Raw genomic sequence first — 22,107 nt, forward strand, 5'->3', positions numbered from 1 at the left:
TCTTTTTTCTTTTTTTTTTTTTTTTTTTTTTTTTGCTAAACAAAAAGGAGAAGGGGGGAGGAAGGGACAAGCCCAACCCCGCGTAGCAGCCCCCACTGGGCCCCCCACCCCACCAGGAGAATGTTCGATGCGGGCAAACCGGGTCGTGTGTTGGGCACGCCGACCTATTTTACTTATACCCTCCCCACCCGTGAGTCGGCTCGGTTACCCGAACCGACCCTCCGTGTGAGTACGTCACACCTGGCACCACCCAGGCTACCAGCCGACTAGTAGCACTTCCAGACTCCATGTCCAGGCGTGGAGCATTCGGTCCCCAAATTTAATCGACGCCCGCGCGTTTCGAACCTGGAACCACTTGGTTGGAAGTAAACGCCCCGTTCCAACTGGGCTACCACCTTGGGACTGACTCTATCCCCTTCTTTAGCGGACAATGGGACTGACTCTATCCGAGTCAATTTATTATAATATTTTTACATAAATAGCACCAGTGTGATTTTTTAATTTTGTTTCTCTACAAATGAGAAAATATTCTTATAAAACTTAGCCATCACAAATAATATTTGCACGAAACTTATGCTATTACTTGCTTTTTATTTTTACTTTTTTGAAAGCATTAAATCATTGCTTTCAAAAAGTCTAAAAAATTTGCAACCAATTGCAAAAGATTTCATCATACATGCTGAACAGTTTTTTATTTCTTTCTTTTTAAAATTTTAAAAACAAAAATAGAAAAAAAAAAGCATAGCTTTCATAAAGTCTAAAGATTTTACAAACATTTTGAAAGAAAAAAATTTCATCATCCATGCCGATTAGTTTTTATCATTTTTCTTCTTGAATTTTTCAAAACAAAAATAGAAAACAACAGTCAATACACGGGCCCTCCATTTTTTTTATTGGACATTATAGGAAAATGTCGGAGAAAGATCTATCCATGCACTACCAGCTACATTTTGATAATGAATTAGAAGAACCAAAGAATAAGCTCCTTATGACTTCACCAAAGCTGCATAATGTGGCATAAGATGTAAGAGTCATCAGCATGGTTATTTTTTGATAATTTTGTAGTTGTATCTGGAGGTTGCTATTAGCATAGATGCTGTTCTTAGATATTCTATATCACAAACTTTAATCAGCTTTCAACATTAAAATTGCAGATATAGTTTAACAATTTTAAATCTAAAGTTTATTTGGACGACAGTAGTGATATATGTAACAGCTACAATTTGTAACTCGTACTTTGAAAGTAAATAAACTCTCGGCAAACATTTGGAGAAATGTCACATCTAATTAGAACCATATCTTGCTTTTGCTAACACTAAACACAGCCAAACCATTTTTTCATTATGGCATTGGCGGCTGTCAATGTTGAAAAATATAAATAAAAGAATACTAAAGTTTTGTATCATGGTTTCCATTTAAACTTGTATCCATGTATAGTATTTTCCCCGAACACATACTAGGAATTGAAGAAAAACAAATAACAAAATGAAATAAGGACATCTTTGGAGAAGTCTGTGTGTGTGTGTAAAGACAGTAGCCATAACATAGCCTTGTGATACAAACATCCCTCCAAGATGAACTACTTGGCAGCAAACACAATGAAAGAGCATCTGTTTGCGAGCAAATTTAACATGCAACTACAACATTTTTTTAAAGAGTGAAATAAAGACATATAGAGAAAGACAGATTTACAAGTTGTCGCTTTTGATGTATCCCTGTCATGATGCTTTGATGTCACCTATCCCCTGAAATCATATAAATTGGGTTTACAGTAGTTATTTATATCAATCTACTGGTTCTACATTCTCAAACCAGCGCCAAACACACCCCCCCCCCCCCCAAAAAAAAAAAAGTCATTTAGAACCGTATGAAGTTCTTATCCGCTCCACTAGATAGTCACCACAACGGATAGGAGGAAACCTGCACAAACAGTAACAATTTTAGATCAAACATAGGCAAAGCCCACCTGCATACTCGCCAATGACGAGTTTCTAACAAAAGAATGTTCCCTTGCATATTAAACTTTCAAATTGGTAAAACATCATTCTAACAGGATCACTAAGAAATATTCTCAACTCAAATTTGTCTTTAAACCACCAGTCTTGGCCAATAGTTGATATCTTGTCCCACTCGAGATCATGAATTTAGGCAAGTTATGTGTGATTTGTTGGTATGCAGAACTTATTGGAGTGGTTTGGCCTGGTTCATGAAGGTTCAGCACTTCATTTAAAGGTAGTTTGGCATGGTTACATGTTATGGCCTGATTTAATGTCAATTTGTAGAAGGATAGGTAAACCTGCTATTCTCTACCCACTGACTTTGGACCTCTCTATTAAAAAGAAATAAAAAGTTTATTTTTTTAAAAAAAAACATATAGAGAACAAAGCAGATTCTTTTTGTTCACCTTGAAGAATAAGGATCTTCTTCCACAAGACTAATAAACTGAACATGCAATACTACTAAAACTAACCTAGTTTAACAAAAATTCAATTAGGTTGAGTGGTCCAATGACGGTCTAATCAAAAATGGATATACAAGTAACATCAAAAGGAAAGTTACGAAAAATATTTGAAGCCCTAATCAAAAGATTCCCCTCCAATTATGGAAACTCTTTTCCTAAATATGAAAGAAGTTAGCCTTTCTCAAAAGACGAAGAAGAAAAACATGAAGGACATAAAAGCAGCTAGTTCTTAATCTAAAATGTCGTATTGAAAATAATCAGAGCAACTCAAAGCTAATGAAAATCATGTTGGAAGGCATCTTTCTCTGCTTCGATATACTACTCTGCTCCATTTTCAGACCAATAAGGTGAATCAATAATCGCAAAATATTGCTATGATAAAAAAGCTAGTTATTCACAATTGTGACTCCTCCATTGGGATAGCCAGGAGAAGTTTAAAAGCTTTCCTTTAATGATGGGTTGGCAGCCTGCCAAACAAATAGCCACCCATAGGTAATAATGATTTTAGTTACAGGCTGTGTGATAACTGTGCACCAGTTTTGGGGGGCACAACATAAAGAACCATGCGGAGTTTACAAAGGGGACCCTCTGGTTTTTTATCAACCTCAGTCAAGCAAATCCCTCCCACCCCACAAAACCCTGCCTTTCTCCACAGATCCAGTAGAATGTTGCATACAATTGACACTCGTTACATCCAATGCACATGGCAGACATTTTTTGGCAAATAACAACTGGAGCACCACCTTCTAATATGGAACTCAAAACCTATTCCCAACCAAGTGCTGAGGAGCAGTGCCGACCAGTGGAGGAAAATAAACGCAAGAGGTCAATTAAAAGGTAAAATAAGATGAGAACCAATGCATCAAATCTCACCTTCTATTAATTATCTTACTTTTGGGATAGGAAAGAATCAAAGAACAATATTTTTTGTTAATGAATTAAGTGGGTTTATAACAGGGCTTGGGCTGGCAGCTCAGGGTGTTGCATCATAATAGTTACATGAGGATGGTAAACAATTCCACCATCCATTTCATATGGAAATTTCTGCATTTGTGCTAGCATTTGACAGGAGCCTAAGCATGCAAACACATGCATGCATGCATGCACAGAGGGGGCGAGGAGAGAGAGAGAGAGCGAGAGGAGGGGGGGTGGCTACCTGGGAGGAGATGTCTCACTGCAACAACTTTCCAAGCATTCAACCACACAATCATAATGTGGATCACAAAAGAAGGCAACCTGATAAAAAAAATCACATCTCCATCAGTGGAATGCATAGCAAAACCCACTGCACGAGTCTCTAAAGCAAACCATCTTTTGACATGGTATGTGATTTGCCAAATGAATGAGATAATAATCTTCCAAAAAAGGCATGGTGTGTGTAGCTTTCTTAAATTTCAAGCATCCATAAAGATTAAAACTAGAGAAAAAGCAGGAAGCACTGGAGCACATTTGGTAATTACAGAGTAGCGCTCTTGCCCAACTGTCAGGACTCTATGCAATGTCGACCTGCAAATTAGGGAGCAATTATCATAAAAGATGCAGAATGTATGGTTACTAGGAATTTATACCAACATTAATTCTGTACGGTATGATAAAATTGTCTCAGCTGGTAGATGAAAAATGGAACATCATCTTAAAGGAAGAAACTAATACATGGATAAAGAAGTCTAAGATGTCAAATTAAAATTACCGGAACAAACAGTTAGTCCACCTCTCTAACATATCCCCAACATTAACAATGAAAGCTCTGCAGAAGCAGGTATACAGGTTAAGTTCTCATAAGACATTTGTCATGTGCAATTTAAATTCATCTAAATTGGATTTCTGCAACAAGAAAGTACAAAGATGGATTAACTACAAGAGAAAGTTCAGAAATATGCTGAATGTCTTCTATATAGACAGATGGATTAGCTACAAGAACTTAATAACCTACAAGAAAGTAGACAAAAAAATAAAAGAAAGAAAATTGGCCTCAAGCAACAGATACTGAAAAACAAGCAGCAGACATTTTCTTGTCAGTCCACTGAAGCAAGCAAATCTGCAAGCATATACACATGATACATATATACGGAATAAAGGTGTATATGGAATAAAGATAAATATGTTGCCAATATTTAAGTATTTGACCCCAAATATCAACCCGAAATCAATGACAACCTTTTTTACAAAATGCAAATATACACCTTATATCATGATCTATAAACACCTAAGTTCCCTACAAACCAAAGTCAAGTATTTCAGAAGTTTATTAGTACAGCACATGGACGCAAAATGGATGGCAATATAGTTTGTTAGTTTAGCTACATAACAGACCATATCAATTGAGAAGGAAGACCATTGTCATCTTAACACATGTAAAACTAAACACTACAACTCAATTGATCTGGATGTGTTTAAGCTGTAAATCAAATCAAGCAAGTGATCATACTTTTAATTATGCATTTTGTCTTCACTTGACCCATAGGTAAGAAACCTTGACCTAAGGAAATTCTCCTTCCTACCAAGAGCCAAATCTGGGATCCCACACCAATACACCAGAGCTTGCTTCTCAAGTACTAATTGATACAATAAAGGTACTAGAAAAAAATCAAATTATTGTTTCCACTTCCCTTTCCTGATGGATGAATTGAGTGTGATTCATTACAGGTGCAAATTAAGCAGTCCAACCTGACTCAGATCAAACTTTAGGTGGACTTGGGCAGTTTAGTGGCAGGCACCACCAGCCTTCAGTTGGCAAAAACCAAAGCGATTTTAAATTGGTTTGGGTTTGAGCTAAGGCGGCGGGCAACCTGACCTAACCTGAAGACAATATATACAAATATTTAACTAAACCCTAATCATAATCCATCTCCATCCTCCCTTCCCCTGCCTCTCTCTCTATATATATGTCTGTGTTAGGGCAACAGATATATGAGAGGGAACCCAAGACCAACACTAATCCCATTTCTCCCTCTATGGGATTATAGGAGAAAACCCTCAGACCAATCCAACCCTGATCCCATCTTTCCTCAACCTCCCTCTCTTTTCACTCTAGCTGGTGCCATCCTTGTTGGCTTTTACATGGCATTTCATTGCTTCTTTTTTTTTTTTTTTGCTAGACCGAGTGATCTATACAACATGTGTACGGATGCACCCAATAAAATCGGACTCAGCATTGCTTCTTTAAAAAGGGAAAAAAATAAGAGAATGGAGATCCAATTTCCCTTCAAATAAGAAGGGAACAAGATTTTCTGTTTTGTGCTGAACCAACCAATTTGATATGACCTGACCTGACTCAACCCAACCCAATCATATTCGAAACTGGGCCTTGAAAATTTGTTTTTTGGACTTGTATCAAAGAACTTGAGTTCAACGTTGGTTGGATCAGTTTCCAGGCAGAGTTCATATGCGTCGGGGTGGGCTTGGATTATCCTCGAACCTGTTCCGACCTGCCCCAGTTACACCACTAAAATTGACCAACCTCAAATTCATAGGGAACCTTGTCCAACAAAAATTACTGGCTGGATAGTTTTGGAGGGAGCTATATCTTTGATTCTCTTAGTAGCTCCTATGCAAGTATTTTTCTTCTATTTTTTTTCCTTCATTATTACGTGAAGAATTGCACCATTAACTATAATATATAAAATGTTCATTTTCATAATATAAACTAATTAGATGTCCCAAACAAATATATAAATATACATTCAAAATGCATGTCAATGAGGCCACAAATTCAATGACTGTATAATACAAAAATTGGTCAAACACCAAAGGCAAATTTCAGGTTTAACCTTGTTTAATAATAACATGAAGTAGATAAACCAAAGAAAATAGATTAAAACTCATAAAGGGTTTTCTACATACAAGTTCTGCAATCCTTGTATCCATGTACCATAAAAAGAGTTGGTATTCTCGTCCACTACTTACCCATCAACATGACGAACATCCTCCCATAGTTGTGGATGTTTGTCTTTTTCCCTGCAAATCTTTATAATTCCAAAATAATATCATAAATGTCCATGGAGTTTAAAGAACAAGTATACCAATTATCTATAGTCCAGAAGAATGCAGTGCATCCTTATAAGACATGCCTGAAGACCAGGGACCCCATCAGTTACTAAAAGTGTAACCATTCCATAGTCTGAATGGGCTGATGCACCAAAATTACCATTATCAGAAGCAGCCAATTCACCTGAAAATTGAATTTATCAATAAATTTATAAATAAATTGAGTCTGACATCTAAATAAAATCTTATGTTTAGATAATAAAATTAAAAAAGGTGAAATGGAAGAACCTTGCAGGTTTTGCCTACTCTTCATAAAATCAATCACAGAAACATAATAATTTCTCAAACCTTTCATTCTAAAATAAGAGAACTGTGGTAGATGCTAAAAAAACAAAAGCAACAGAGATCTGTTTGAAAAGCAATCTCTTTCAATTGACTTGCTAAAAGCTCAGACAACATAATAATGAGAAATTTTGGTTTAAAAGGTGTTTCCCCTCAGGTATTACTAGACATTCTGGACTGCAGAAGATAAGTTGGACATCATTAATGGGCAATTTACCTATCTGTTTTATTTTCAGGTCCTGCTGATTTCATGTCCTCTGACTGTTTATACATTTTTACAATACAATTCTTTGAAAAAGTTAGAAATTCATGGCATGCATTTTTATTGTTAAATTTATGGTAGTAACAACCTTAGCAAGATATATATAATCTAGCATGCACTATGCACATTTAAGAGAGAATTATATTTTAATCTGGGCATATGCATCTAATTTTTGATGACCCAGAAATACATTCAAAAGCACTACTGAGTTATTTATGATTGATTTTTTTCCTTGAAGATCTTTTAGGCATATGAAAATGGTCCAGGTCTCACTTGAAAAGCAGCATTGCATAGGTTTTTTAAAAAAAAGTGTGTTTGAATCTCAAACTCTTAGAAATTTACAATTAAAAAATTTACTTGTTTTAAATTAATAAATATATACTAAAAGACAATAACTTTTCAAGCATGCAAATAAAGTAGATATGTTTCCCCAGATTGGCATAATTTCATCTGGTTTAAGGTACCACATGGTTTAGGGCTCCTATCTTCCCCTTGAGATCCTTTTTACATCTCTTCTTGTGTTTTCGGAACCCCCACCTCCTCAACTACCTAAAACCTTTTTTGGTGGCATCAACAAACCTCTGCATATCTTTGGAGCTATTATATATTGCTTTATATTTGGTCTTCTTTTGCTTTGTCATAATAATTTCTCTACAGATTTAGATGTATTTTTTTTAATTCAATAAATCAAGGTTCTCCTCCCTTCTACCAAAAAAATGTAGAGATAAATTCAACAGAGGACATATGACAAAAATGTATCACAAAGCCAACATCATGTAATGAGAGAGGCTAATCAACTAGTGTAAAATAACCATGGCAATGGCCTGCTTGTTGTCAATTTAAAGGAGATAAATTTAATTGATATTTTGATAGTGAGAGATGATCAAAGTACAGCAATTTACCAGGATAATGTATTAGGCGAAGAAATGACATTGGGGAATGAAATGCCCCAATTTTCTCGAAGAACTGATCATCAAGGTTCAAAGCCAAAGCAATCAAAGAGATCAATCTTTTGCCCACCGTCCTAAGGTAAAAGGAACACCACAGTTTATAATAATAATATATGTTTGTCCTCAAAAATTTTAATATGATTACTTTTGTAATGCAAAAAGAAATGATAAGCAAGCAGGGAAGAGAAATAAACTTTTTTATATTTAAATCAAGAAAATTCTTTGATGGAAGAAAAGAAAAAAAATCAATCAAGTATTTTTATTTTATCACAACATCTATTCAATTTTCCATTGTTCATGTGCTCTTCAAGATGAACATATGCTTGCAAGTGGTTTCTAAGCTTCGTAGTCCCCCTCAAATTATAGTGCTGAGATTCTTATAAAATTTCTTTGCCTGGTCTTTCTGATAATTTAAGCATTGCATAGTATCAGCTGAATGAACGATTCACAGCTATTCAATGCCAGAACCTACATGGAATGATCTGTTTCAGCCAAGCCAATTAGTTTAATTCTGTAAAACTAAATCAGTTTATCAATGGAATACAACTGCATAAATTCCTTTTACGTATGTGTTACATGTCCATGCTAAAAGAAAACATAATACCCTCAGCAACAACATTGGGGCCTATGCCTGTGCATTTCTGTGTCATTGTCTTCTAAGTACCAGATTTAAAAGAGAAACTACTCAGTCCCTTAACTCTAAGAATGCCTTCACTTGCTCTACTGTATTTTATTACATATAACTGCTAAATAACTTAGCATATATAAGTAGCAAAAATTTAAAGATTTTAAAATGAGCTAATGATATTTAGAGTTCTATAGTGGATCATTCCACTATACTGATATCAATCATGTGCAAGGAACTTATCAAAAGCTCATAATTATTTAATGGGACCATATGCCATATACAAAAATTCATGCACAATGCTGCTGTCTTATCACCGACATTCCTTATCTAGCATAGTAACATTATTCTCTGAAAAATTAAAAAACCCTCAAATTTTTCTCAGCCTTTCACTTGATCCAATGATTCTTCAAACTAATCTCCATCAGTGAATCAGTCCAGAACTATTCAATTATTCTTGAAGTATACACAGATTTTATGAGTTATTCAAGACTAATTTCTTATATGTAATGAACTAATGATACCATATATTATTGCTATTGTTTGCAACAACTAATGATATCATATATTGTTGCTAGTGCTGGCATATTGTGTTAGCAATCCAGAACTCACAATGATATTGTCTGTGTATAGTCCTCAAATTCTCTTTCCCCGACTCAGGAAATTCAGAAATTATGCATGTACTGTGAAAAAAAATTATAGTTATTTCTATATTAGTTAGAAGTTTCATTAAGCCCATACAACAACAGCAAATGGATATAGATTAGTAGGTACATGATATTTTCGAAAAATTTCAACTAGCTATTCAGCAATCAGTGCAGATCTCCCTAACTCTTAATTCAAGGTAACTCATTGCTTCATTTTCATATTAATATATTCAACTTCCAATCTTCCCAACCCTTAAGACCAAGTGATATACAAATGCACCAGCTATAAACATCAAACATGTAGTACATCTAGTGCTTCGATTATTTCCTTTTCAGCAACAGTCCTTGAAAAGTTGTAAATCATTCATAGAAATCTGTATGAATAGCTAGGAACTCTGAATGCTAATGAAATTGCAATTTAAATAAAATAGCATCTAAAATCTCCAAACTAATGCTAGAAATACAAAATTGAGAACGCATCAGATTTTCACCAGTGTTGCAAAATATATAATGTCCGTAGAAATAAATAGCATGATCGGAAAAAAAACTTACAGGACTTTTTCATAATATGATTCCATTGTGATTCTCCAACATGGCAAGCTTTCTAAAATTTCCTAGCCAAACAACATGCAGATACTTTAATAGACAAAAAACATGAAGAGTACAATAACAGAGCATTCCTAATTGTGACCTCAAAAGAGAAGAAGCATTTCCATTAAATTTTACATTTTGACAGCATCCAAAATCTTTAAGCTCAGAGTAATAACTTGTAAAAAAATAAAAAAATAAAAAAAACAAAGTTTTGACATCAACTGTCTTCAGTTGGTTTGATAGTCATAGGAGTTGACAGAATAATCCTAGCAGATAATAGCGACAAAACCAAACTATACCTTCTGAAGGCCATTGATTGTTGTTTTGCAGATTGCTGCCTTCCTCAGGACCAATGTAGAAACTCTCCTTCAGATCTCCTATTTTTCAATTTTTTTCACAGACAAAAACTTAATGACACTCCAGAAAAATGGATAAGTAAGAAACCCGATCTGCTTTGTAAGAAGTTTTAGACAAGTATACAGTGCGTGCAAATTCAGAGCTTCTATCATGCACTTCAACTCTAAAAACCACCTATAAACTTCTTCCGCACGAATAAAAGAACCAACTTGCATATCACGATCAAACATAAATATACCCACTTACTTGAAACAAATGTATGCAACAGTTTCTTTCAATGAAACTTTCAAATACCAGCTTTTGGTATATTTTCGATGAAAAAATAACCCTTTGTTATGCAAGAGTAAGTGTTGTATCGTATGCTGCTTACATGTAGAGACTTAGCAAGTAGTAAAGCCTATAGCTCCAGAGAATGTTATTGTACTGCAAAGTTGAAAGCCCAAAGACCTGTCGTACAACAATGAATCTATGGAACTGTACCTTCTATTTTTTCACAAAATCTTTTTAATATGGCCATATATTGACTTTAAGTTGGAAAACAATTAAGACAAGCTATCATTTTCGTACTAACCAAGTGCCGAGCTTTGCCAAATGGTGGATATAGCCATCACCACTTGAAAGTATATTTGGTTATATGCAACTGCTAGGCATCACACAGTTGCGACGGCCAACAAGAATGCATGGCAAGGTTTCTGAAAATGGTTATTCCATTAAGTTGGGGCCTACGCACAAACACATTATTGTGTCACACTAAATAGCCAACCTCAAGAATCCAATTCATGAAACAAAATCGTCAAAAGGAAGGTGCAATATTATTTGCGCATGAGTTATTATCATTCCCTATAGTGGCAACCACAATATTGTGTACAATAAAGATGGTGCAAATTGTGTGGTTTCAGTGGACCGTGAGTTGGACTAAGACATCCAATCAGGACTCCCTCCAGATTTTATGAAGTTATTATCATTCCCTGTTGTGTCAACCATAATATCGCATACTATCTTTCTCACAGCAAATATGCAAGCAAAATCTCTTCATAAAACAGCATTCTTGGTTGCGTTTAAACCATTGCTTTCAGCCATCATGAGAATTTTTCCTATTTAGCCATAAACAATAGGACTTAACCCTCAATAGTCTTTTTCACCATACTTGAAATCATTCCTTCTGTTTTTATACTTGAAACAAAGCACTTTCAGTACCAGAAGGGAATCTCAATAAATTGCATCAAAACTGTGGCTAACAACAACAATCACAAGAACTTGGCAGCATTGTAAGAGATGGACCTTTAAATTTGGAAGACGGATCAAGGGTCTCGGCATACATGGGAGTATAGCCCCTGTGAGCCTCGTTGCGCTCACGCTTCATCTTCTCATCCAGAGGCAACGAGAAAAACTTCTTGCTCTCTTCAAACACCTTCTGAAAAACAGTATCCTCGATTCCGTGATTTATCAGGTAGAAGAATCCATACTCCATGCATGCCTGAAAAGATTCCGGCATCCCTAAGAACTATATCAATAATATTTCCCACAAAAACGAGTTCGGGATGGATACAAAGGAACAAAATTTTGCTTTGATCAACAGTTAAGACATCAGTTCTTGGAAGTCAAACAATCAACTTATTATGCTATCAAGAACAAATGATAAAAGGACAAAAGACGAGGATTGAGACAATTCATCACGGAAAGAAAAAAAAGATAGCGAAGAAAACAGCTAAGGGGTCCGATTACGGTACAAAGAAGAGATGCTCTTAAGATTCTTGGAGCGATTTCAGGACTTGGGATTTAGAAGAAGGAACCTGGCGAATCGACCGGGCGGCGGCGGCACGGTCGGTGGAGGAGAGGTCGACCAGAGGGAGGTCCAGGTTCTTGGACATCTTCTTCGTAGATTTGTTTCCGACACCAGTGGTTGCCGGGCTCCAGGGGCTTCCTATTAGATTATCGCCGCGTTGCTCGTCTCAGAAATCATAAATGGCGGCGTCTTTGGCAACGTTTGACATCCAAATGCCATGGTCTCAGTTTCCAAGATGAGAGTGCGCGAAGGATGAACCGCAAAGAAGCTAAGCCTTTGATTTGTCATTAATTGAAAGAAAACAATAAAACAATTTTTTTTTCTCCCATCTTATACCATAAGAAATTTCTAACCTTTACATAGCAGCAATTTTGAAATGCAAAAAAGATATTGTTTAGTGGGTCAAGAATCGCGATTATCGTATCTCAATCAATTTCCAATAGTTTTATGTTTTAATATTTATTTTTTAAAAAAATAGTTATAAAAAGTTTTGAAATTTTTAAACAAAAATCTATTTTCATAGCCTGCATTGTAAATCAGGTAGCATGGCTTCATTAGGCTTGACAATTAGAATTGCGATATTGGCTGCAGCGCAACTAGAGCTAATAATATTTTTGTTGTGTTAATAATAGCTATAATTAGTTATATTAGTAATGTTGGATCCCGTTTTAATTAAACCCTGATCCCGTTTAATTAGAACCCATGTTTGACAAGTGTCCCTTGAATTTCGTAAATTTTGATAAGCTTAAGGGCATTATGGTAATTCCATCTTAGTGAAGAGTTACCTTGATAGGAGGTGACTCTGTTGGGATCCCATCAAGTTGTGGCCCACATTGACAAATGGCATCAATATGGTCCAAGTGGGAGAATGTTGGATCCCGTTTTAATTAAACTCTGATCCCGTTTAATTAGAACCCACGTTTAACAAGTGTCCCTTGAATTTCGTAAATTCTGATAAGCTTAAGGGCATTATGGTAATTCCATCTTAGTGAAGAGTTACCTTGATGGGGGGTGATTCTTCACGGGTGTAACTAATCACGGCGTTTGGTTCCTGGAGAGGGCTATAAATAGCCTGTCAGACCTCTTCTCTAATACACGCATTAAGAGCTCTCTCTTCAGAAGATCTCTCGTTAATCTCTATCCAGATCAGAGCAATCTCAGTTGATCACGACTGCGCATGCATCTCAAAGTTCAATTCAAGATGGATTTAGCAAGTCAAGGTATGATTTATGATTCATTAAAGTTAATCATTCCATCAAGTAAATCTAATGCTTCAGCAACATATTACTTGAAAGCATAGGAGTGTCCGAGTACTCCATTGTATTAATCAAAAATTAATTTATTCGTTACAAAATTAATATATATGTTGGTTAAGAGATGAAATGGAGTCGTCTTAATTTTTCTCCAGTTATAGAATCCAAAAGTTGGAGCATTTCTATATGAAATGGACTCTAAGATCGTGTGAGACAACTATAAAATAGTCCATATCCACATTCTGGCTAAATGTACTAAAGCGATCTCCAATCTTACGATGCCGATAACAAATTCTATTCCTTTCCCTTTCCTCTATTTTTTGTTTTTTTCATCACTGATATATAAGTATCAATTAAGAAAGTTATTTCCTATACGAGACGAGATTGTTTCACCACTCCTTTCAATTGATGCCCTAGACAAGCAGGACCATGCTCCCAAAGTTTAAAAATTTATGCCCCGATCAGGAATGTGCTTCCCTGCTATATGACATATTCCTTAAATCCAAGCTCTATAAATGTTCTTTGGATCCCTCCAATAACGCTTGCTCATCCAAACTCCAACTCCATATTAGAATTGCAAGTTTTAGAATTCATTGTTAGTTGGGCTTCAGGCCAGAATTAGTTTAAATTTGACATTTTCTATACCCAAGCCCGGATCATGATCAGCTTTGGTATAGAAGAGTAAGATTTGGCATCCAATGATATTATCCCGATGGGAAGCTTGCTGGAGGAAGCCTCATTGTGCAGTGCCCCTAAGATGGACGGTTGGTTGACAACAAATTATGCGATCCATTTAGTGATGCTAGTGCAAAAAATATGATTATTTAAGGGACTTGTTTATACAGCCATTTGTTTTAGATATATGGTGTCTACATTCAATTTATTCACAATAAATTAAAACATATAATATGAATATAAAATTATATAAAATAACAAAAATGTCGTGACCTAATCCCCTTCCATGAAATTAAGGTAACCTAGTCCGACTTAACCAAACCTCTTTAACAGTACCATTTTCCCAGCCAAAATCCTAATTTTAATCCAATTTACATAAACTTGTGACTCTTATAAACCATTAGCTTGACCCATCAAGATAATATCTATCAGACGACACTAGCCACTATAATTGATCATATATAATACAAGTACAAAAATGTGATTCACTCATAAGACACCAAACACGACCACATATATCATAATCAGGCCACTAGAAACCAATGAAGTGCTGAAATTTGGAGCAAAGAGAACTAGAAAACCATAGTCATTGACCAGCAAAAGTTTGAAATCCTATTGTTCAAATAGGCTCCATTGCTGATTCTAGCTTTCAGATCCTATATCCCTTAGCAATTGGAAAGTTCGGCTTCTAATCTTTTCACATGTCTGCTGTCTGTGCCTCTTGCTTGTTCTAAGAGCACCGTTTCTAGCTAGCATCAAGCATTATGCACTGGTTTTTCCAACTATAGTGGTATATATTATTTCTTCCAACTATTAGATATCAGCTTCTAAGTGGTTACCAGGATTTCAAAGAAGTCATCATATTGCTTGGGAATGCATCTTTCCCAATTTTTCTTCGTTATTTTTTATGTTATAATATCATATTCTTATATTTTCGTTTTTTTGTCATACATACTTGATTAAACTAGAGGATTAATTACTCAAAGGTCAAGTCAATGATGTTTATCCAAATGGAATTACTCCTTAGAGGCATTTCCAACTAGCCAATCCAATACCATGACCTCTCTCTCTCTCCCTCTCTTTTAATCCTTGTTTTGGCCGTCTAAGGCACTCCAAGGACAGCAGCCGGTTCGGTAAGGCAAGGCCTATCCACATTGTTGGACCAAAAAAGATGGCCGACCCGCCGGCACACCTCCACAGGGTCAAATTAAAGGTCGATTTCGAAAGGGCAGCCGTAACGTCAATCATACCAATTGGAGCCTTAAAGACCGTCTCACTTATCCTCGGATTCATCACCCTTACCGCCCATGTGAGTCCTGGTCTTTTCTAGCACTGGAAATATAGTATACTAAAATCGAGAAAAAAAAAGACCAAAGGCAAGCAAAGCAAAAGAAGTTGGAGCGACGGAGGGAGGTGCCTCTTATAGTCTTATTCTAAGCCAAGTCCCATCTTTTGCTCCCTAAGTTATGGTGGGGCGCTTAAGAAACAATTATAATAACACATCAGAATGTGGAACTCAGCCAACTGTCTCACAAAATCACACCAAACACCCCCTTGCATTTGGCTCCTTAATTGGAGTTATCTGAATTAGATATCAGAAGATTCAACCCTAGATATTCTTTGATAAAAAAAAAAGGTTCTTTTTTGTTGTTTCAAGCTGGATCTAATATCGAAACGAAGATTTGAACACTCGAAAGAACATCATGTTCTTCTGCCGACTGCAGAGTTTTTGAGCGACTTAGCTGGCTCGGTGCTTGGTCAAAATGATTGTGGTGATGGCAAGTAAGAGCTAATACTGCCAATTAAAGGTGACATAACGCCCACTACCAACCGAGCAAAGGTCAGATCGATGCTTGCTCATTTTATATAAACAAATGATTAGGATGGAATGATGTGATAATTTTATACTCAGTTTCGTTCTTTTAGATTAGCCATTGAATCCTCCCAACGTGCACACCGAACACCACAACATACCAACCTAGCATTGAGTCCATGAGCACATGCGAATAATAATTTATGATAGCATCGAGAACACAGTGAACAAAAATAATGTAAAAAAAAAGAAAGAAAGGAGGGGGACATGGGAAAGTAGGAAGCCCTTTACATGATTTACAAGTTCCAGTTCTCACAAATTAAAAGGAACATGACATTTTTATATTTTTTTAAGACTTTTTGACTGAGAGAGAGCGAGAGTCCGAGATACGCACACTACCTCTTTAGATCCGCTACAGTATCTCCCCAAATAAAATAGAGAAAAACGGGGCAAAAACAAACAAAAAAAAAAAAAAGAATGTAGATGGGAAACTAAGCTACGAGATAGGCCAAGGAATTCCCCTCGTCAAAAAAAAATAAAGGAAAAGTTGATGAAGTGTCTCCTTCCGTCAGTCACCCACCCATCAACATCATAGACATCATTAAAATGCTTAAACATAATGTACGTACGGCATCCATGGTAATCTTCTCACCGTATCCACTCAAGTATCCAACCAAATCTACGCCAAGATCTATCAGCGCCAAAATAGACCACACCATGGTGGTAATGGAGGTGAGTTTGGTTTTCGGTTTTAAGTACGCTGAAGGGTGGCATCGAGAAAAGACGGACGAAGCGGTATCGGGGCCCAGGGAGTCGGAGGAGGGGCAGGGGCGATGGGGATCGGGCGGTGGTGGTGGAGGAGAGGGTGGTGATCGGGTGGCGGCGGCACCGTGGACGGAGTGGAAGCGGCGGCGGTATTGGTGGAGTTGGAGACACGTTCGCATGAAGGACACATGGTGAGGGTGGTCGGGGGGGTCATGTGCATGTAGAACTGAGGCGATAGCTTTAGAGCCCTCAGCTCCTGGACTTCCTTCAGAAGCCTTCTGTTTTCTTCTGTGAGATTCTCGCAGCACCTCTTGAGGAACTCGCAGTCCACCTCCGTCTGCTTCAGCTTCGTCCTGAAATACCCCCAGAGCAACGCTCCGTTAGAAGCATCAAAAAATTGTACATTTTTTTCTTCCTGAAACACCTCCTCCTAATTAATGAGACACGGTCGGTCTCGGTCTCATACCTCGCCCTTCGGTTCTGAAACCAGACCTCCACCTGTCTTGGTCTTAGATTGAGCTGCTTGGCCAACGCGAGCTTCTGCTTCTGTTCTCGTTAGAGCAAAGAGAAACATGCAGGGTCATTCTCGGAAGATTAAAAAGTTCTCGCTCGCTCGTTCCCAGACTAGCCCTGGGAAGATAGAGAGGGAAGTGGGCTTACGGGGTTGAGGGTGTTATGCTCTTTGAAGCTTTCTTCGAGGATGGCGGACTGGTCCTTGGAGAGGCGGAGCTTCTTACGGGAGCCCTCGCCATCCTCCTCGTCGCTGATCCCACGGGAGCAGGCGCGCTCCGCCTCATGCTCCTCCGCGCCGGGGACCTCGCGGTCCCCGCGCTTCCCGCTGACGCTGGAAACCGTGCTGTTGGGCGACGACGCCCCAGCCTCCTCCTCGCTCTCCCTCTCCGCCGCCGGCGCCCGGTTCACGTCGATTCCTCTCAGCAGCGGTCCCTCCGTTCTTCTCTCTGCAACGTCCAAGACGCATGGCCGACTTTTTAGATTCCGTGCAGAAAACTCACAGATCTGCTACTATTCTTACTCGTCCAAGTCCTTATGGAAAGAAGAAGCCTAGATCTAGGTGGTCGAAGCTACCTGAGGGGTTGAGGAGATCGCTCCATTGGGACTTGTTGTGGAGAAGGAACGGCGCCGGCTGCGGCGGCGGAGGAGAAGGAGATGAAGAAGAACAAGTCGGCATGAGATTGAGCTGGAGAGGGAACCGAGTCTCCGGCGAGCTCAGGCTGAGGCTGAGCCCGAGATCCTCCTTTTCCACCATCATCTTTGACCAAAACCAGCGAGCAACCCTTTTTATCTCTTTACCTTTATTACTCCTTATTGCCTCGCTTCACCTTTCTTTCTCCACCTATCCTTTCCTTTCCCTTCTCCCTTTCTCCTAAGCTCAAGGTTAGGTTTTGTGAAGGAATCAGGGAATGGAAAGGTGGCGAGAGGAAAAAGCGGATGAATGGGAATAGGAGAGTCGGAGAAGGTCTTCAAAGAGGCCTTGGGAGATGGACATGGGAAGAGCGGCACGGGGTATGGGGGGTTTTAAATAGTGGTCTCTTCCTTTCTTCAATCATGGCCTGTGTCAGTGTCTCCCCAATTATCGCAATCATGGCTGTTCCCAAACCCTAACCATCTCCCGAAACCTTCTTAACCCTGGTTAAACCCCCCCGGGTCCGTCCCCCATCCTCCTCCCATGAGAAACCCGTGGCTCGCTCGTTCGTCCACCGAGCCCCAGGAACCCGCACCGGCTCCACCACCTTGTTGACCTTTGACCCCCTTTCCCCGCTTCCACCATCGAACCAGTTTAAAGCAGAGCAAGAAATCCTGCTTCTCTCTCTTGCGAGCATGTCAAGTGGCGTGATGTCGGGAGGGGGGGACGCACACAGCCCACATGATTGCAATACATGATACCAATTTATGTCCATCATTGCCTCCGTGAAACTATTGCTGCTCTTGATGTTGATATATGAGGTAGGATGATGAGGGAGAGGGAGCATATAGGTGAGCCCCCCGCACCATTGAAGGCCAATTCATACTCGCCCACATCATTGTGTCGCACAGGGTACCACCATCATAACATCATCATTAACCATCATCCACTACGTATCATCAATATTAACCTTGTATCATCACAGCCCTTAAAACTAGGTGTTACTTTAGTAATCACGTATTTAAGATACGTGGGGGATTTAGCATCCGTGTCCGTGACCAAATATCTCTGCTACATTGATGACAGGAAATTTAGCACCATTTGTTGCGATCTAGCATGGTGATTTAGTTGTGGATAACTGTCGTGGCTCAACCAATAAATGATTTTTTACTGTATAAATTGCAAGCATCTAGTTTTTGGTAATTTTTGAGGAATTTATGCTAATTGGGAATTTATAAATTGGTTAGATTTTGTTTTTGCTTATAAATAATTTTTCACCGTACATGACAAAAACACCCAATGTGAATTGATGTTTGGTAGATTTTGTTGCAAGTGAGATTATGATTAAATTTTACATTTTGTCATTATGCAATCTATATAGAGATAAAACTAGATCTTCACTTAAATATAATCAGGTTTCACATATGTAACTTGAGCTCTTGAATATAATTTATTATTTATAAACTTCTTACGTACTAAAAATTATGCGCTTTAGAGGCTCTCACTTCGAACATCAAGCATCCGAAAATTGAATAGTTCAAATAATATGAAATATGACTTTTTTTTGACCACTTTATACATGATTTAAAAAGTCTTTAAATCATATAATTTTTAGTATTTAAATAATTTAGAGGTAGTATATCGCATTCAATAGCTTCGATCATCAATATGGAATCGCCATTAATAGTTAACAGTTTTTTTATTGTATACAGTAAAATATATAAAACTTTATATACAGCAGAAATTTTGTAAATTTTTTTGCAATCAAGTGTCATTAGTTTTTGATTTTGTTGTCGCATGCAAATAAATCTCTACTATATATATATATAACAAAAAATACATTTTTGACAGTTTGCAGACGTCTGGCTTAAAAAGTATATATATGAAAATTTATGCCTCACTTTCCTTCCTAGATTCCTCATTTTTTAATAATCTTTAAATTTTTTTGTGCATCAAATGACTAAAAAATTACAGCATGTACTTATTTGTTGGCTAAAGTCAGAAACTATGGGCCTAAGAACCAACTCCAGAGTTTCTGCGGCAAAAAAGAAATCCTATTTTTATTGGGTTTTTTTTTTTTTTTTGTTGGAGAAAAAGCGCATCACAACTCTTGTACATGCTGTAACAGTTGTATATATTTTTTTATTATATTAAGTACATTTTGAATAATTACACTAGCTGGATTGGGGCCACAACCATCCAATGAAATATTGCTCTGTCCACTGGACAGACCGTGTCATGCACTGTCCATGTCATGCACCTCAAAACAGAGGAGACACCACCAGTCATGACATTAGCCATGGCAGTCCTTCCATTGCCAATAACATCAGCCGCAGCCTTTGTGTTTCTTTACTTTATTGTCGATAATCCCCTCCTATTCTGACGCTTCCTCCATGCGTTTGGCGGGTGGAATAAAACCGCAGAAGGAAGATGAACTGATCACACCCCCACCAACGAGCCCACAACCTCTGCCGTGCATATTTTGCTTATACTCAGTGTGTCATTTAGATGGCCACCCTATTACGTGCCAAATACTTCACTGGTGAGGAGATAAGAGGTGACCGTCAATTTTTGTGATCGGAGAATATGACATTCTATGCAGAGATGTATTTAGTCCCGTATCGAGTATTCGCTGAATAAATTTTGAATACTTATATAGAATCAATAAATTCAAATAATACGTTCCGGCTGATCTTTTAGGGTGAAATCCTGCATTGTGACAAATGGTATTATAACAAACTCGGGTTATAATCTATATGGTCGACTATGAGATACTGCAGCATGGATCTATTGAGGCTGACCATGGGCCGATCGTAGTACTTGTGATTAGATTTATATATATTTGAACTATTAGCTCGACGAGGATATTAGGACTTAAACAAGCAATATAGCATAGCACTGTGACGACCCATGCAATCGTCAATTCTGGACAATGTGACAACCTATGCGATCGTCAAGGAACCCAAATAATATCTTCCATATAGTCTTTTTTGGGTGAGATTCTGGATTGTGACAAGTGGTATTAGAGCGGATCCGGCGCATAATCTATGTAGACTAGGAAATACTACATCACGGATCCATTAGAACTGACCATGGGCCATGTGGTGCTTGTGATTAGATTTATATAGATTTGAATGTTTAACCTGACGAGGACGTCAGGACTTAAGCGGAAGAGTACGTGAAGACTCGTGCGGACGTGTGTTTAGCGCTACATCAGTTATTTGTTGAGTAAATTTTGGTTACTTATATACAGAATCAAGGAACCAAATAATACATTCCAGCTAGATTTTTTGGGTGGGGTTGTTATGCACAAATGGGTAAAAATAATGAATAATTTACGACAGCTACGCGCCTTCATAAAATGTTAACTAGCACCTAGAACTCCCCTGGGTCGTAATTCCGAACGAACCGGCTTCACCAGGCATCTTCCCGGGGGCCACCTGAACCGGATCCAAGGGCTCGCCACTTCCATAGTAGGGCCCACCTAGATCATAAGCCGAGCCGATGCAGCCGAGCCAGGGTGGGGGGGACACGGTGCAGTGGGGGTTCACGTGGAGGCGGGATGGAAAACCAGGGCGAACCCACGTGGACCAACATGTCGTGCCGCGGCACGTGCCAGTACACCACGGAAAGACGTGACACGCGGGGCCCGTCGTGCTCAGTCGTGCGTGTCACGCTGTCGGCCCGGCCCCCGACACCCACACCCCGCAATCATTGGCGCTCCCCCAACTGCCCCTACTCGTAACCCCCGGAATATCCCCCCTCCCCTTGGGTCTTCCGGATGCCGACTCTTACCCGGAAAACTCATCAGGAGCGCCGGAATCACGCTTTGGTTTTGCTCTCTTGGGTTCGTGCATGGGCGGCATCATCGAGCATCTTCCTCGCAATCATGCACTTCATCGTATCTATCACTGGAATACGATGCTTCTCAACTTGAGAATATATTCCATTCACTTGTAAGCATCTGAGGTAATTAACGGTCAATTTAACAAAAATATAACTTACCTGGGGGAATAATGTATCCTTTTGAAATGTCTGGTGCGTGTTTGTAGCAGGTTATGTTTTATACTATAGTGCTAGCTCTCCAATGCTAATATTTCATGTTAATGAGAGTAGTTTGGCAAGTTTTAGCATACTAATTCTCGAGCCTGCAAGCCAAGATATTTTGTGGGTGTTTTGGGGTGATAGATGTCCACCTATCTTGTTCAAACAGTGGCTTTTAGTGGTTGGTTCCTTCAATCAGGCATTAATATTTGGAGGATAGTGTTGTACGTACTCGAGCATTTATGATTTTGGTTGAATGATACTGCATAACTACCTCTACCTAGCTCATTTATTCCAATGCTTACTCGGCTACATGAGGGGCAAGTAAAAAGGTAGCAAGTGATGTAACACAAAGGCCAACCCATTGATCATAAGTTTGCCAATGATTGATCTCGGGATTTGACT

General features: G+C 38.3%; 2 protein-coding genes across 3 annotated transcripts; both read right to left on the reverse strand.

Annotated features, from left to right (window-relative positions):
- Positions 1-1,583: 1,583 nt before the first annotated feature.
- LOC103711669 (2-oxoglutarate-Fe(II) type oxidoreductase hxnY) lies at positions 1,584-12,300 on the reverse strand. 2 transcript variants are annotated; one of them, XM_026806438.2, is made up of 11 exons: positions 12,016-12,300; positions 11,504-11,699; positions 10,165-10,242; positions 9,827-9,878; positions 7,955-8,076; positions 6,532-6,632; positions 6,368-6,426; positions 4,152-4,208; positions 3,922-3,967; positions 3,618-3,697; positions 1,584-1,920 (listed from the first exon to the last, which is right to left on the reverse strand). In XM_026806438.2, exons 1-11 carry the CDS (start codon positions 12,091-12,093, stop codon positions 1,854-1,856), a joined length of 936 nt encoding a protein of 311 aa, XP_026662239.2. In that variant the 5' UTR covers positions 12,094-12,300; the 3' UTR covers positions 1,584-1,853. The 2 variants fall into 2 exon arrangements, 1 of the variants encoding a protein (XP_026662239.2); XR_003386570.2 differs by having other exon boundaries at positions 1,834-1,920; positions 3,909-3,967.
- A 3,638-nt stretch (positions 12,301-15,938) lies between these two features.
- Positions 15,939-18,043, reverse strand: LOC103711670 (homeobox-leucine zipper protein HAT4-like). Its single transcript, XM_008797914.4, has 4 exons — positions 17,601-18,043; positions 17,175-17,473; positions 16,981-17,060; positions 15,939-16,867 (listed from the first exon to the last, which is right to left on the reverse strand). The coding sequence occupies exons 1-4, from the start codon at positions 17,782-17,784 to the stop codon at positions 16,501-16,503; spliced, it is 930 nt and encodes a 309-aa protein (XP_008796136.2). The 5' UTR covers positions 17,785-18,043; the 3' UTR covers positions 15,939-16,500.
- Positions 18,044-22,107: the final 4,064 nt, after the last annotated feature.

This window comes from Phoenix dactylifera, chromosome 5 (genome assembly GCF_009389715.1).
Source record: "Phoenix dactylifera cultivar Barhee BC4 chromosome 5, palm_55x_up_171113_PBpolish2nd_filt_p, whole genome shotgun sequence".
Classification (NCBI taxonomy): Eukaryota; Viridiplantae; Streptophyta; class Magnoliopsida; order Arecales; family Arecaceae; genus Phoenix; species Phoenix dactylifera.